This window comes from Microcebus murinus, chromosome 5, assembly GCF_040939455.1.
Source record: "Microcebus murinus isolate Inina chromosome 5, M.murinus_Inina_mat1.0, whole genome shotgun sequence".
Taxonomy (NCBI): Eukaryota; Metazoa; Chordata; class Mammalia; order Primates; family Cheirogaleidae; genus Microcebus; species Microcebus murinus.
The window spans coordinates 11,294,584-11,312,935 of NC_134108.1; the positions used below are offsets into that span (position 1 = coordinate 11,294,584).

General features: G+C 43.9%; 1 protein-coding gene across 1 annotated transcript in view; it reads right to left on the bottom strand.

Moving 5' to 3' along the window:
- TIAM2 (TIAM Rac1 associated GEF 2) overlaps positions 1-18,352 on the bottom strand; it is a 104,166-nt gene that overhangs the window by 46,942 nt on the left and 38,872 nt on the right. Inside the window, exons 11-13 of the mRNA XM_012759604.3 lie at positions 18,150-18,228; positions 17,101-17,193; positions 16,124-16,387 (exon numbers count right to left, since the gene is read on the bottom strand). Coding sequence (XP_012615058.3) covers positions 16,124-16,387; positions 17,101-17,193; positions 18,150-18,228 — 436 coding nt within the window. The remainder of the gene's footprint in view (positions 1-16,123; positions 16,388-17,100; positions 17,194-18,149; positions 18,229-18,352) is intronic.

The window sequence follows — 18,352 nt, forward strand, 5'->3', positions numbered from 1 at the left end:
CTGCAACGGTCTTTTACCTTGTTAGTTAAACATAATCCTAGGAATTTTATGTTCTTTGTTGCTATCGTGAAAAGTATTGAGTCTTTGATTTGGTTCTTAGTTTGACTGTTGTTGGCATATAGGAATGCTACTGATTTGTGTACATTGATTTTGTGACCTAAGACTTTACTGAATTTATTTATCAATTCCAAAAGTCTCAAGGCAGAATCTTTGGAGTTTTCTAGATATAAGATCATATTGTCAGCTAAGAACGATAGTTTGACCTCTTCTGCCCCCATTTGGATGCTCTTGATTTCCTTCTCTTGTCAGATTGCTCTGGCTAGGACTTCTAGCACTATATGTTGAATAAAAACAGTGATAGAGGGCAACATTGTCTGATTCCAGTTCTAAGCAGTAATCCTTTCAATTTTTCCCCATTCGGTATGATGTTGGCTGTGGGTTCATCATATATGGCTTTTATCATTTTTAGGAGACGAAGACCAATGGAACAGAACAAAGAACCCAGATCTAAAACTATCCTCATATAGCCATCTAATCTTTGAGAAAGCACACAAAAACATACAAAGGAGAAAAGAATCCTTATTCAATAAATGGTCTGGGAAAATTGGATAGCCACATGTAGAAGACTGAAACAGGATCCATACCTATCACAAAAATCAACTCATGGTGGATAATAGACTTAAACCTAAGGCATGAGACTATAAGAATTCTAAGAGAAAATGTTGGAAAAACTCTTAGAGACATTGGCCTAGGGAAAGAATTTATGAAGAAGACCAAGACCCCTAAGGCAATCACAGCAATAACAAAAATAAATAAATGGGACCTAATTAAGAAGCTTCTGTACAGCTAAGGAAACTATCATGAGAGCAAACAGACAACCCACAGAATGGGAGAAAATTTTCACATGCTATACATCCAATAAAGGGCTAACTAGAATCTATATAGAACTCAGGAAAAACAACAAGAAAAAATTAAACCGTCCCATTAAAAAGTGGGCAAAGGACAGGAACAGAAACTTTTCAAAAGAAGATAGACTAATGGCCAACAAACCTACAAAAAATGCTCAACATCTCTAATCATCAGAGAAATGCAAATCAAAATGACAATGAGATATCACTTAACTCCCAGAGAAAATAGTCTTTATCAAAAAGTCCCAAAACAACAAATGTTGGTGTGGATGCAGAGAGATAGGAACACTCATACACTGCTGGTGGGGCTGCAAACTAGTTCAACCTCTGTGGAAAGTAATGAGCAGATACCTCAAAGAGCTAAAAGTCGAACTGCCATTTGATCCAGCAATGCTATTACTGGGCATCTATCCAAAGGAAGAAAAAGCATTCTATCAAAAAGACATCCACACTAGAATGTTTATAGCAGCACAATTCACAATTGCAAAGATGTGGAAACAACTCAAGTGCCCATCCATACATGAGTGGATCAATAAAATGTGGTATATGTATACCACGGAGTTCTACTCAGCCACAAAAAACAATGGTGATCTAGCACCTCTTACATTATCCTGGATACAGCTGGAGCCCATTCTACTAAGTATCCCAAGAATGGAAAAATAAGCACCACATTTATTCACCCATCAAATTGATATTAACTGATCAACATTTATGTGCATATATAGTAATAACATTAATTGGGTGTTGGGCAGATGGGAGGGGGAGGAGGAGATGGGTACATTCACACCTAATGGGTACAGTGCATACCGTCTAGAGCAGGGGTCCTCAAACTTTTTAAACAGGGGGCCAGTTCACTGTCCCTCAGACCGTTGGAGGGCCGGACTATAGCTTAAAAAAAAACTATGAACCAATGCCTATGCACACTGCACATATCTTATTTTGAAGTAAAAAACAAACAGGCAAAAACACCAGCATGTGGCCTGCAGGCTGTAGTTTGAGGACGTCTGGTCTAGAGGATGGACACACTTGAAGCTCTGACTCTGGCGGGGCAAAGGTAATATATGTAACCTAAACATTTGTACCCCTGTAATATGCTGAAATAAAAAAAATGAAAAATTAATGTCACGAGAAAAAAAAAAAAAGAACATCATCAGGGCAAATTTTACAGGACAGAAATTAGTATTACAGTAAAACTTCATTGTAAGTGGGTCCCAAAGAATCAAATCACAGGAAATATATGGTCATCATTATTGCAAGGTTAATGAAAACCAGTATGAACCAGCAAAAAAGGTATAAGAATAAAGATAGTGAAACTATTACAACGACTGACCCTTCCCTGAACTGAGAAAGCCTCAGTGATCTCAAGGCTTTCCTCATCGCCACCCCCCACCCCAGATAAGGAGGCTAGTTCCCTGTCAATCCCGTTACATCTCTATTTGCTTTACTGCATGCCAAATTATTACTGGGTCTAATCTATGTATATTGATAGAGAAATCTTTAAAAGGAAAAAGAAAAGTGGCTAAAATCCAGACATTCTTCCCTACGTGGAAGGAAAAACAAGACACAGTTCTATCTCTATCTGCTACTGACTATGACCTTTCCTAAGTTAACCAGTGACTTCATGTGCCTCTGTGCCTTGATTTACCCAGCTGTGAAAGTAAAATGATAATAACACATCTCTGCTCCATCAGGGTGATATAAGGGATAATTAATGTTTTTTAAGGTTCCTTGTGATCTTTGTACTGAGACAACCTGCTATTATTACAAAGCCTTAAGAAACACGTTCTCCACGGCAGTCGAGACCTGACTCTATTTAAAGAGGTAATGAGATTTGCTGCAAAACCAAAATGCAATGCTTGATCTATTACTTTGCCCATGTTTTTCACTTCACAAACTTTTGTAAGAACTGCACATTCTTACAGCTGTTATACTGTTAATCATATTAAATGCATTTGAGAGAGAGACAGAAAAACAAATTTCAGGTGTTTTGTGTCCCCATCCCTCATTTTAGGAGCTGAGACAATAGGCGTGTGAACTGCCCAAGGTCACACATACCAAGGCCAGGGACGAGAATCCATATACCCTTACTTTGGACCCAAAGTCATTCATTAATGTTACTACCCCCAAATTAAAACACATCTCACTATCAGTCTTGACCTACGCTGATGATATAGAAGCTGCTGTTCCTTTTTAGCTGCGGTTTTGGTTACCTGGAGAAAGAAGTCTCTGTCACAGGCACCAGTCAGCCCATTACAATTACAAAGCAGTGAAGATGCGGAACACCAGCTAGACTCCACAGACACGCTCAGGGTATGCAACAAGTTCTTAGCCAAGCACAGCCACGGGCCATCCCAGAGTCCCCTCTCCCCATGTGTGCAAGAGGGTGGGGACTTCAGCTCTGATAAGGTCTCAGCACTTTGCTCTTGCATCCGATTTATAAAGAACAAATCCTGGAAGCCCCAGGGTGTGTTCCAAGGATTCGTTTCACCCTCTGCAACCCATTCTCAGAAACACTGCCTTAACTTTGCGTTCAGAGACCCCTAATAACCCTCCTTTCACTCGACAGGTACTCAATGCCTGCTATTTACTAAGCATTGTGCTCGAGTGACAGAGACTGATATTGCAAGGCAAATAAATACTAACTTCCATGTCAGGCATACGGATGAAATGCTTTCAGCGTTCAAAACAGGAAGAGTCCTGACCCCTCCAATGTATTAATAACATGCAGGTGGCCCCACACTTCCTACAGAGTACAGCCCTAAAAGAGAAGTATGAAAGGTGAGAATACAGGTCCTGTGAACTTCCATTCCCAGAGATATAAACGAAATTATAAAATTCTCTTTGTGCCTTATAAAATTCTATCTGTACACCTTTTAAACACACCTGATACATGTCTTAATCTCCTCCTCCTTTCACAGTGAACACACAGTCACCTACTCAGAGTCCAAGAGCATTCACGTGGGGCTAAAGACACGCTGGCCGGGGCGCACCTGGGCACTGGCCGTTTTGGGTCACAGATATTCAGCTTGGGAAACCTAGGCTTCTTATCAACATTTTCGGCTCCCTTTTTTCCCCCCTCAATCACATTTATAATAATGACAAAGTTCAATAAATATTCAGATAATTTTGCTAATGCTACCATGCACAGATGCCTAAACCTCACGGAAGCGTGACACGGTCATTCATCAACAGAAACATGAAAGTCAGAATGAGATTCATAAATGGCAATTTAGGAGAAAGTAATTAGTGTTGGAAAGGTTGATGTGAAAAAGCAGAGGATGACACGACCTTCCACGCAGCAGCTTCTGAGCACTCCGTTGGGGAGTCCAGACTCGGTCGCCAGCCCATCGGAGACTTCTGGAAGGAGGGGTGCCCTGCCACTTTACAAACTGTGGTTTCTAAACTCCTCACCCTACAGGGCAGCTGGTCAGAGCTCCTTACAGAAGACACACAATAATTTTGCTAATAATTTCATGTGCCTCTTTCCAAATCAGTTTTTTTCAGAACTACCAACAAGTAATAAAATTGGATGATTTGAACTTTGTCACATCTTCCCATTACATGTTAAAGATGTTAATGGCCAGAAGCAAAAAAAAAAAAAAAAAAAAAACATAAAAGATAAAAGGATTTATATGGGAATGGAAAATTTATAAATAATCATAGCTGAGCACTGTAGGCCCAGAAATAAATGTGTAAGATGCAATAGATCATAACTGAACTGCTTGAAATGAAAGGAACTAGTGTGCTGCTATTGTATTTCAAAGCTTATTAATTTCTTTTCCTATAAGTAAATATGTGTTTGCCTCATAGACTGTGAGTGAAAAATATTTAAAGTAGGCCAGACTCACTCACAGCTCTTCCCTTTCTCTTTATGTGGCTACTCTGGGTGAATTTTATGAGATTTTTATACACGCGCTTTCATTGTATGTCATTTCAAATCCGAGTTGGAAGCAGGTGGAGGTCGGTACGGACCCGGGCGCTTAACGCAAGGAGTCCCCAGACCAACTCCTGGCCTCTCCTCTCCCCAAAGCTGCCCCACATGGCGTCTTCCCATCTCAGCTGATGGCAACTCCAGGCTGCTCAGGCCCACGCCAGGGGCGGTCCCTGGCGCCCTCCCTCACAGCCCCCGCCAGTCTCCGGGCCAGCTGTGGCCCCGTCACCTCTCGCCTGGGCGACTGCAAAGCCTCTGTCCCGCCTCTGTCTCCACTGGTCTGTCCTAGACAATCACTCGCGATCATTACAAAACCCAGCTCAGGTCATGTCACCTCTCCGCCCACACGTGTGGGACGGCGTCTCCTTTTCCTTCCAGAACTGGAACTGGTGTCGGAGGCCTCCCCAGTCCCGCCCGATGGTTCCTCTGGGCCTCATCCCTCACCGCTCTGCCGTTCCCTGGTGCTTCCAGGCACGCCGGCTACCTGCCCCCACCCCTCCCACCCCAGCTGCTTCTTTCCCACCACGCTTGTCACCTGTGAGTATACAACATAATTTACTTATTCATTACAGCAGTTTTGCTTATCCTCCATTTCCATGCACTAAAATATAGACAAGCTCCACTGGCAAAGATTTTTTTTTTTACCCGTTGCATTCACTGTTTTTTCTCTAGCCCTCCTGAACAGGGCCTGGCATATACAACAGGTCGTCACTGAATATTTGCTAAATGAATCAAGAAAAGTAACAGAAGAGAAAAAGATGTTTCTCCTCGGGGTGCTCTTCACGGGAGATGGGTGCCTAGCGTGGGTGGAAGCTTCACGTCTCATGTCATGGACCGAACTCGTGAGCCTGAATTTGGGATTAGGTATAGAAGTTCATTTCCTAACTTCAAGGTAAAAAATATACTCAAATTACTTGTACCACAGATTCACCCTCAGGATGTAAATGAAGCCACAATTCTCTTCTTAGCTACAAGTTGTAATTTCCACACTTTAAACAAACCACATTGTAGATATAAACCGATTGGCATCTTGTTGGAAAATAAAATGAAGGTTGAAATGTTGAAAGTGGAAGACCTGGCTGTTTTTACCTTATTCCTCTATCCTTTACTTTTTTTTTTTTTATTTTAGAGACAGGGTCTCACTCTGTCACCCAAGCTGGAGTGCAGTGGCTCACTGGAGCTCACTCCTGGACTCAAGCGATCCTCCTGCCTCAGCCTCCCAAGAAGCTGGGACTACAGGCACGCACCACTACGCCCTGCTAATTTTTTCTATTTTTGTTTTGTAGAGACGGGGTCTTGCGATATTGCCCGGGCTTGTCTCAAACTCATGACCTCAAGCAACTCAAAGTGCTGGGATTACAGGTGTGAGCTTCCATGCCTGGCTCCCTTTACACATTTATTCATATGCTCAGGAAACATTTACTGAAGCTCTATTTCCGTGCCTGGTGATTTATCAGTAATAAAATACAAGTGAGCTAGAGTCCCTGTGCTGAGGGAGGACAACCAATCTCTACCTACCTACACGCTCTGAGGGAGGGAAGGACAGGCACTGTCACTCTGAGCCACCCACCCCTCAACCCATTCTGGCCTGGCCATGCCTTGTCCTCTCTCAATGGGACTTATAGTAGCTGCAATGCCTGTCTCCTGCAGCAGCACCACGGTGACCTGTGTTTCTAACACACAAATCCGACTGCCCACTCCCTGCTCATCCTCCCCCTTGTAGATCTGTCTGCTCGGGCTCCTCTGCCTGGCCCTGCTCACCTGCCTCATGTCACCTCCTCCCTCTTCCCCATTTGCACCTCAGTTCCCCGATCCTGCGATCCTGCGATCCTGCGTTACTCACTCACCTCCGCACAGCTGGACTCCCCTGGCCAGTGCCTGGAATGCTGTCTGCTGCCTCCTCTGCCTCCTACTCCTTCAGGGTCCAACACAAGTGAGACATCCCTCAAAAGTGGCCCTGATAAGCTGCAACACGAGTTCGCTGCACCTTGTGTATTAGGACAGCCCTTCTCCAGTGTGGTGTGTAGAATCCGGGGGTCGCTCAGACCCTTCAAGGGGTCCGCAAGGTCAGAGTTATTTTCAGAATAATATTAGATGTCATTTGCCTTTTTCCTTCTGAGGACATTGGCACCAAACTATACTAGTTGTCACTGTACTCTTCATCACCACACAATGGTATTAAGAATCACGCCAGCTTCATTTAAGAATGTCCTTAATGGAGTAAAAATTATTAATTTTTCTAAACCTCCACCCTTAGGAACATGCTCAGGAGGTGCACACATAACTCCAGCTGCACAAAGGTAGTTTTGAGGAAAAGCACACAATTGTGTTGAGAGATGAACTAACTACTTTTTTCATGAAACACGATTTTTACTAGAAAACCAATGACAGAAAATATTTTCTTTAACATGAACAAAGTGATTCACAAAGTGAATCTTAGAAATTTCGTATCCACCATCGTGAGCCTCCTAATACTTTTCCAATGGTATTTGAACGTCATTTTTAATATTCTATAATGACAATGTCCACATTTGAAAGACACACATAACTCAGCGACCCCATATTGTCAAATAAACTATGCATGTTAAGAAATCACACATAAGTAAAAGATTTATTCAAAGTGCAAGATAAGCCAATGGGTTTTACTGTAACCAAGTACGAAGAGCCCACCAATAACAGCTCAGATTCCACGATGCAACTTGCCTTGAAGAAATGAGTACTTGTTGTGGTTTTGGTTTGATATCAAAGAAGAATATCTATGGTTATCTGAAAGGGCTTTTAAAAGACTCCTCCCTTTCCCAACTACGTACATCTGGGGTGAGGATGGATTTTCTTTAAATAACTTCTACCAAACAATACACTGTGGCAGATTGAATGCAGAAGCAAATATGAGAATCCAGCTGTCTTCTATTAAGATACACATTAAGGAGATTTATAATAATGTAAAATAAGGCCACTCTTCTAATTATTTTTTTTTTTTTGATTCAGGGAAACATTCCATTAAAATTATCTATGTTGTGTTTGCATGAAATGGATTCACTATTGTTACATTAAAAAATAAATTAATAAACACTTTGGAAGTTTCTCAGTTTAAATTTCTAATAGAAGTAAATATTAGTAGATACAGATGGAGCCCACATAACTAAAGCTCTTTGGCGTCCTCAATACTCCTCAACAGTGAAGAGCCCAGCTCGAGACTGACAAGCGAGAGAACCGGGAAATGGAACAATCGCGCGGCCCGTGACTGCCGTCTGCACACACGCCTGCCCCTCACCGCGGCACCCCAAGGACGGGCACTGCGTTTCTTCATGTTTGTATGTCTGCCATCAATCACAGCTCCTGACGTGTAAACACAGATGTTCTATGTTCCAGTTCTGGAGGCCAGAAGCCTGAGGCCTCAGGGCTGCATGCTCTCTGGAGCCTCCAGGGGCTCTTTCCATTCGTGTCCAAACTCGCAGCTACCTGCATCCCTGGGCTCAGGGCCCCATCATGCCGACCTGTGCCTCACTGGTCACATGTATTCTCTGTTCTGAGCCTCCTGCCTCCCTCTATAAAGGACTCCCCCCCCCCAGGAATCCAGGATAATTTCACCCCAACCTCAATCACATCTTCAAAGTTCCTTTCCACATTTAAATCCCTTGTGCCACACTCCCAGGTTCTGGGGAGTAGGGTGTGGTCATTTTTGGAGTGGACCATTATTTGCCCACCACAGTCACATGCTAAGATAAGGCAGTAAAACAATGCAAAAAAAAAAATGCCCCAACATTTCCCCAGTACACAGGGTTCTCCAGACCAGGATGAGAAAGAAACTAAGATCACTGATTATCTCTGGAAGAGAAAGTGGGTGGCTAAGGATAGAGTGGGGGGACTTTATCTATTTTATTAATATTTAACACTTATGTGGCCTTTTACTGTGTGCCAGGTACTATCTAGTGCTTTCCAAATATTAGCCCCTTAATCCTATAAAAATCCCAGACCATTTTACAGTTGCAAAAACCAAGTGTAGAGAGGTTAAGTGACTTGCCCAAAGCCACACAGCTGTCGAGTGGGCAAGCCTAGAGCCAGGGCTTGAGCCGGGTCACCTGGTTAGCGTCCATCCTGGCTAGTAACCACCGCCCTCTACAGCTCAGGGGGCCTTAGCTGCCACTGTTTAACCTTCTGCGCTGCTGGAATTCCCTACCATGCACGAGTATCACCGATCCCCAAAGATGAAGACACTGTCGCCAGACAGCTTTCTCTAAAACAGCTAAAAGGAAGATATCCACACTTGGTCCTCCCTGATGGTCTCAACTCCTTCGCAAGGAGGAACGAAGTCAGAAGTAGAATTCATTTGCAAGCCCGTTACAAAAGACGGGGAACAAAAGTGGAAACACAAACAAGCACCATTTGGCAGCCGGTACTCACAACACCCACAGGAAGGGTGACATTTTCCCCCCTCTTTTCCTTACATAACAGGCTGTAAAGTTACCTCTTCCCGACAGCCACACAGTCGCACAGAGTCACTACTGCTCAGAGAGCTGCTCCCGCTGCGCACACAGGCGACTGCACCGCACCCCAAACCCCCAAATGTCTACGCCAAGCGGCGCATCCTGCGGCTGCCCCACACAGCGCCCTCCAGAGGACTTCTGGAGATTCCTACCTGAAAGATGTATTTACACTGAATGTGCAGAGAGAGAACACAGGCTGGTCTTGACTCAAAATGCTGGCAAATGTCATTCACCAACATCTCCCCGGACCCCAACAGTGCCTCATCCTCTTGCCCCGGGCAGCCCCTCAGCACCAGCCGCCCCGGCCGGGCCAGGAGGGCGACATCCCGCCTACTGCCCCCTCATCAGGGCCTGTGAGGACCACGCCTTCCTGCAGACAGCTTCCCAGTGCGGAGCAGAACTCGGGTTTCATAGGGAACCCACAGTTATTTATTTATTCATTCTTTCCCCTAGAACATTTTTGAGCATTTATTTTACAAGGGACTTCCAAGCTCATTAAACGCAATACTTCAAGACCCTAAGGAATGAGGCTATAGTGGTGGGACAAGAGAGTTGACACATACACAGGGGCAAGTTTTTCAAACCACGCTCCAAGGTCATTATATGAGCAGACAAGTCCTCTGTATTGTATACAAGGCAGGGGAAAGAAGTATGTGCCATGATATGTTATAAATTCCTGCAATTCAGGGTTTTCTACAACCAGGCCCCAAAAGATGTTCCAGCCCTTCTCCCCGTGACTCCTACTTCCAGCCTGTGTTCCAGGTGGCTCGCTCTACGAGACATGCCACTCCCACCGCCAAATCCCCCACCAGGCCACGACCAGTCCCGCTGCAGTGCTCAGACCAAATGCCGACCCTTCCAGAAACCTTCCTCCCACTCTCACCCTGAAGGCCCTCTGCCCCCTTTTCTGGGTGCCTTTGCTCTCACAAACAGAAAAATTAATGGGAATCCCACCTCTGACCTCTACGTCTCTTCGCTGTAAATATTTTTTTAAAAAAACGGAAAACCATTATTTACAAACTGTTTTTTACTTTTCCCACTCAACTAGAAGCTTCTTGCATGTATACAATAATGTCTACTTCATCTTGATATACCTTCAACATTTAGCAGAAGGTTATTCTTAAACGACTGAACAAATGAATGAGAATAGGAAAAAGGAAATTAAATTTCCAAACCAAACTCGGGTTTCTAAGGAAATGAGTATCCGAGGATCTTAATTCCCTGCACGGCTAAGGGGAAGCCACACACTCACTTCCACCGACGCAACTGAAAACTACCTCCGACACACTTACCAGAAACTCGCGATTCTGAGACCAAATTTCCATGGCTTGGTAAAACACTGGTTTCATCAATCGGATTTTTTTTTTAATTAAAAAAAATGAAAACGCACCACCCATCTTTAGGAACACTAATATGTTTTTATATCTGGGAACGTGGGGTGTCAGCCAGCCAGACTCGGTCACAGCAGTTTTACACACAAACGGAGCATTCTCTGAGCTCAGTGCCGTTAGTCACCCTAAACACGCAGTGGGAGCCACATGCCCTCACGCTCACTAACAGGAAATCAGAGGGTTTGCTCTGGGATTCCTCCCCCTGGTGGGGAGCTGTATAATGGACACGCACGTTCCCAAGAGCAACTCATTCCAAAGAGCGGATTTACATCTTAGTGGCTTCTGGTAGCTTGAGACTCTACAGGACTCATACATCAATTTTTTTTTAATTTTTTTTTTTTTTGAGACAGAGTCTAGCTTTATTGCCCAGGCTAGAGTGAGTGCCGTGGCGTCAGCCTAGCTCACAACAACCTCAAACTCCTGGGCTCAAGCGATCCTGCTGCCTCAGCCTCCCGAGTAGCTGGGACTACAGGCATGTGCCACCATGCCCGGCTAAATTTTTCTATATATATTAGTTGGCCAATTAATTTCTTTCTATTTATAGTAGAGACAGGGGTCTCGCTCTTGCTCAGGCTAGTTTTGAACTCCTGACCTTGAGCAATCCGCCCGCCTCAGCCTCCCAGAGTGCTAGGATTACAGGCGTGAGCCACTGCGCCCGGCCCTCATACATCAATTTTAAAAGAGAACGTTTCAAAGGGGTGGGGTGAGGACAAAAAAGAACCTCAGGCTGCAATTACCTTCATCATCCACTAAGCATCTGTTGGGCTTATTAGTCTAAACGGGAGCAGGAACACGGGTCTTTTCTATTTCCTCTCCTGCTAAACATTCCTCCAATCGTAACAAGGTGGTATTAATAGCTGTTTATAGATGGAGAATTCATTAATGCCACAGCAAGTTCGACGTTTATATAAAGACTTTTGTTCAGGAATTCTACGCCCAATGAGACTTTCTTAAGAGCTGCTGGAATTTTTCAAAAGATGGCAAACACCAGAAAAGGGATTTTCATGCATAAATCACAAAAACAACATTAACAGGATCCCAGTATAAGCAGGTCTGGTACGTCCCATCCCGTCAATGGTGGCCTTGTTGGCTCTAAAATAACAGTGGCCTCTTTGGGGAATTCCAGTGGTAAAATTAGTTCTCTCTATAAAAAGTCTTTCCAGATGGTATTTCCGCCCAGGTCCAATATAGCCCATGGACATTTCCTCTTTCTGCTGTGGATAACTAGAACAGAAATCCAAACTCTTAAAGAATCAAGAATCAAGCGGCCATTCATTTCTTAGGAAACAGAGGAATTTAGCATTCAACAATGCTAAACACAGTTCTCAATGTGTTCCTGTCTGTTCTCCTCGCAGCGTGCCACAGGCGTGGCGGAGGAAAGCCGGCGACCGCCGCGAGTTCTCTGCTTCCCAGTGGACGTGCTGAATGGGACAGTGTCACCTGAGCACGGGCTGAGGAACAAACGAGGTGACAACAAGCTGACTTGCTGCACTCTGAGCACACCGAGGGTGACGTGGAGGTTTGGGGCGCAGAGTCCCTAACTGTGAGAACAACGGCACACGGGCACAGCGCCATCCTCTGCCGAGAACTGTCCTCGTATCGTCTTTCACTCCTCAAAGCCTCAGCAGAGGGAGCTCAGGAAACACAGCTTGCTGCTCAAGTTCAGGCCCAGGCCCTAGGGCAGTGTGAGTGAGCACCCACCTGCCACAGTGCCACAGCCACCCGCGCTGGCTCACCATGGAACTCGCACTGCCCCAAACCTCCTGAAGGAGGCGCCCTGGCAGCCGACCCAGGAGTTTGCATGTTTGTAAACCCATCAGGGGAGTCTTATGCGCTGTGAAGTCTGAGACCCACCCCTGTCCCCAGACATCACACCCATCAACGAATGCCAGACACCAGGAGGATGCTGCTGTTCTAGAAACCCTGGGACCTGCCACTGTGACTGACACTGTCTCAGTCAGAGACAGAGATGAGAGAGATGAGAGACAGAGAGAGAGATAGAGACTGATTTTGTTTTCCACTCAAATCTGACCAAGAGACCAAAGCTAATCAACATAAATTTCTGGAAACCTGACCAAAAATAAAAGCAGACCCAAAGCCCTGAACCCCATGTAGGTTGCTCCCAGGGCTTCAAGCACTCACAGGGGGTCAGTAAATATTCCTCTTGGATGGTCCAGAGGTGCCCAAAACAACTGCTTTAAGGCTTTCTTATTCTTCCCCCTTCTGATGTTCCCGTGGCTTCTATTTTTAACCACTGCGGGACCAGCGTCGACTATAGCCGACAGCCGCAGATGAACGTACACAGCGCCGTTACCCAACAGCTGTGATATGACTTTTCTAATTCTTCATTTATCAAAATAAAATTGTGAACACTTAAAAATAACGTAATGAAAACATATGTGTATGTTACCTATTCTGATTTACATTACAAGTAAAGCTGCCTGTAAAGTAAAACAAGCTTTCAGTGCATTAAAGCTTTCCTCATCACACAAGAGCAAAATGGACTCGATGTCAGTGCACAGCACACACTACCGTGCGGACTGTGAGTGCCGGCTGTGGGTTCGCGGCCAGTGAGCACTGTACCAACGTGGTTAAAGAAACAGGTCTTCTCTTCTAGACAGGCAACTCGCTGGTTTTATAACAGACAGAGGATTGGCTTCTTTGGAAAAAACCAAACCCTCCTTCTTTTCAAGTACACGACTGCCTTCCAGGGACGCCAAAGAAACATGAAATTTAGAGAAAGGCAGACTCTGAAGTGGTTCTCGCTAAATATGATTCAAAATTGTATTAAAATTTGTTTTTCAAAGTCATTTAAATTTTATTTGTGTAAATTTTAATTTTGTTGGTAAAAAACCAGGATTACCATTTTCTAATCCATTGCAAAAGCAAATCAAAGTAATTTTTAATAAAACAAAGAGGCAAAGGAGAGGGAAGAGGAGGATAATGACATTTTCAGAGTTCCTGCCGCGTAAGGAGCTGGGGTGGACACACCACAGATACGGACCCCCTTGAACTCACAGCGGCCCACAGGGGCAGGTGGAGGACCTCAACCTCCAGATGAGGAAACTGAGGCTTGGGGTCTTCATTCGGACTCTCCTCCAAAGCAGAGTATGGGCCAAGGACTTGGGTACAGAGGTTTATTGGGAAAGTGATCCAAGAAGCCCAAATGAAAAAGTAGGGAAGGTGACAAGACAGACAGAAAGCCGGTGCAAGGTGCAAAGGAGAGGCTGCCGTGTGCAATGGGGACCAATCCCAGGCCTGCCTGCAGATGACGACTGTCCCCCAGAACTGTCCCCACAAGTGGTGAGGAAGCTGGGCACCATCCACCAAGGCCCGGCACTCACTGGTTGACGGCTGCCCCGAAGGTCTGACTCAAAGCCTGCATTCCCGTCACCACCCCTCTCTCAGAGTTTTCCATCAACACGGGCTCCTTTTGTCATCGTGATGCTCCGTACAAATGGGAGACTTGGTCTTTTTTCTCTCGTAGCCTTCTATTTCTCACCTACCCACCCTTACTTTCTTCCCCCCAACCCTTCCAAGTGGACAGACTTCCATCTGAATTGTTCACTCACAGGCATTTCACTTTCTTCATAAGCAACACAACTACTTCAAAAAGAACAAACGATCCATGTTTGCAAAGCGTTTGGAAAAGCAGTCTATCATAGCTGTCCTGGTTCTAATCGCAAGCACATCGCTATGGAACAGTGACCCCAAAGGGACAAACAGTAAAACCCAGGGCCCGGGGGGTTGGGGGGCAGTGTGCTGCCTGGGAGAATGTCACCCTGACACAGAACAGTCTTGCCAGAAAAGCAGGACGGGCTCCCGCCTGGCTCGAGGTGAGAACCTGCAGCCGCATGCACCGCGGCCATCCAGGCACCCGCAGGAAGACTAGATGTGCACACACTGTCACCACGTGGCTAACTCAGCTCTCTGGAGGGACTAGGTAAAGTGTAAAGGGTTAGACTGTTTGCATGGCTACCGAGGATGAGCAAAACTGAAAGCTGTCTAATGTATCCAGGACTGTCTCTTTATTCAGTTTCCTTGCAAAAAAGTGGTAAACAAGGTTAACTCCTCTGCTTGATCTTTGCTATTAAAAAATAAAAAGGAAAAAGTAAACATGCCACCCACCCCTTGCTCCTTTCTATAGGAATTCATCCCTGCAAGTACCAAAAGTATTATAGACTCTCCAGTGATTTCTTTTTATGATAAAATACATAGAGATATAACACAGATAGCAAATGTATCCCTCAAGAGTAATGAATCCAACAAATGGACATGTGCGTATATTACATGGAATACTCCGGCCCGGAACAGCGGCCCAGGGTGGCTGAATGATGGCCCTAATATAACCAAGTAATTAATTAGTTCCATCATAATTTTTGTTTTATGACACTCGCTTTTATATGCCAATAGGCAATTTAATGGTATTTTAAATTGGAGGAAAACCCCAAGAGGAGAGGAGAAAAGCACTAGATACCTCCCTGAATCACAAATCTTACAATCTGATTTTTTTAATTCCAAAAAATGACCTAATAAACTTCCTTTATAATTAAATCCATCCTCACAACTTCTCTTTTGTGTTTTTCGTTCATTTTTGGTAATCATGCAGAGATTTCAACTGGAAATCCATTATCACCGTAATTAAGTATAAAAATTACTTTGTGCTCTCCCAGGATAAAGACCCCATGCGTGGGCTCCTGTGGAGCTTGACCAGCGTCCCCCAGGGGCACAGAGGGAAACGGCAGGTTTCCAGGATTAGCAGGAGCCTCTAATCCACTTGACTGCAAGATATGAAACATGCACGCATGATACGCTCAGAAATTCAAACTCAAATGATTTCTTCATATGCAAGTCTTACCTTAAGAAAAATACACTGGCATACAATTTTTCATTTTTAGGCCTTCTCAAAGTTTTAAAATTCATGACCTACATTCAAAGTTTGCTGTTTATTGAGAAAGTAGGACTTAATAAAAGAGGTAAAGAAATTAATTGTATCAGCTGTTCTAAGCCCCACAACAGACTACCACAAAATGGCTTTGCCTTAGATGCAACTAAATAAGAAAAATCTTGCAACTCTGGCATTTGTGTAGCCTTTCATCTGCCTTCAATCACAGAGCAACTACCATACTAAATATTGTGGGTTACTTTTAAAGAGTCTGCGATTTTTTTAAATGTTATTTTGTGCAAAAATAATTTTCTATTTTCATGAAAGTGCTATATAATTACCAAAATGCATAGAATTTTGATAAAAACCTACTCCAGTTGGCATCTGTGTTCTTCTTCTAATAAATTAGGAAACATTCTTTAAACAGCTTAAGTAATCTGAGTTTGCCGGCAAAATTACAGCCTAAAAATATTGGCTGTCGATACCAGCAGTTAAGAAGGAAGACAGAACAAAAGCCTTACCATTTGCTGTGTTCTTTTTAAAGTTATCCAGGAATTCCTCCAGAAGTTGCGACTGGTTGGGAGGAGGCAGCAGACTCTTCTGGTCGCTGGAGAACAGGTTACTGTCTGACCAGGAAGTACACAGGGTTGCTTTTGTGTCCGGAGGCCGGGCAATGAGAGTGAGTCCAACGCTCTTCTCAGAGAACAGGGCCTCCATCTGCTTCAGGTCAAGATCAGATACGGCTTCCCCATTTAAGGTCATGATTTCATTGCCCTTTCTCAGACCTGAGAACCAGGAAGGGGGAGCAGGAAGATAAAAGACAGAGAGAGATCACTGAGATAAATATTTTGAGATCAAAGAAAGCCGCAAACTCAAACCACAGACTTTTAGGGACTGTTTTGTTTGTTGCTTTCTTCAAAGAAAGCACCAGCAAGGCATGGTGGTGTGTGCCTTTAGTACCAGCCATGCAGGAGGCTAAGACAGTAGGATCCCTTGAGCCCAGGAGTTCGAGGCCAGCCTGGGCAACTTAGTGAAACCCTATCTTAAAAAAAAAAAAAAAAAAAAAAAAAAAAGCAAGCAAGAAAGCAAGCACCAAAATGTATAGTACTCAGATGCCACTGATAACAAAACAAACTTTAGCTCTATCAAAGCTGATATTAGAAGAAATCGTTTGAAAGAGAAACAATTTTTCTTCTCGTATTCTGATGTTAAATGCCCTGGGAAATAACATTTGTTTTATCTCTGTCTGTCTGTCTCTCACACTCTTTCTCCCTGCATCTGTACATACAAATGTATACTCTCTCTTTTAAACACACACAAAGGCTCTCTCTATATAACAGACATATGCATTTTCAATTTTAAACTCTTAAGTCTACTTTCTTTAAAATTCCAGGAGAAACCATTTTTGACAACACCATAAGAAGAACATCCCACTAGCCAGACTACATTCCATAGTTTCAAATTAAGGGCGAACAGAGTCGTGGAGTGCCATACAGACCTTCCCCGTATGCCAAGCCGTCGGGGAGAACGTCACTGATGAATATCCGACTGAGACGCTGGCGTTCGTCCACCTGTGCCGTCACTGCAAACCCTAGGAATGAAAACAAAAGGGAAAAAGTCTACATTCATCATACCTGTTAATTTCTCCAACCCATTCAGCAATATTTCCTTGAACATCTATTCTCATAAGTACAGCATGTTGAGAAAGTCTAAATTACAACTATTTTGAAAGCACAAACATCTAGCAGGGCCGGAAAAAGAAAAACATGTCATGTCAGAAGGTTTAAGTACTATAAGAAGAACACAATGTTATTCAAGAGTTGAGGCCATGTGCCCATGTTCACAACAGCCACAAGAGGGGAATAACCCAGGCGCCCATCAGCAGGTGAATGAACAAAATGTGGTCCCTGCGTGCCATGGGATCTTAATCAGCCTTAAAAAGGAAGAAAATTCTGGCACATACTACAACATGCATGAACTGTGAGGACACTGTGCTGAGTGACATAAGCCAGTCACAAAAAGACAAATTACTGTGTGATTCCACTTACGCCTATAGCAGTGACACTCACAGGGACAGGAAGTAGAAGGGTGGCTGACAGGAGCTGGGGGAAGACAGTAGGGGAAGCTAGTGTTTTATGGGTCCAGAATGCAGTTCAACGAGATGAAAAGTTCTAGAGATGGATGGTGGTGATAGTAGCACAACAATGTCAATGTATTAGATGGTGAATGTCACAAGTTACCCACTCAGGTTAGCATCCTGGGCACAGTAAATTCACTGTTGTTATTACTGTCACCATCATTTCAAATTTCACATCAATTGCATATTCATTCCTTTCATTACTTTAGCATTTTTCCTGAATATTGATAGCTATCTTTTTAGCCTGCTAATATCAATAAATGGAAATGAAGGAAGAGAAAAGAAGTTCAGAAACTATATTCATATATTCAGAAAATGTGAACGTAAGGAGAAAAAATGAGGTCCGCACACACTGGGGCAAACTAGGCAAGAACAACACGCTTCTCTGACAAGGGCGTTCCTTAGCTTACCGAAGTCAGACACACTCCCAGTCTTCGTGAGCTGCACGTCATAAACACCGAGTGGAAAGATTTCTATTTCATCGTAAACCTACAAAAGGTAAAAAATGTCAAAATCAAAGGATGTGGTGTTATAATACCTTAAAAAATTATTTTGACACCTTTTTTCATAATAAATCAAGAAGCTGTTAAGATCCCCTTCATATGGAGACAGT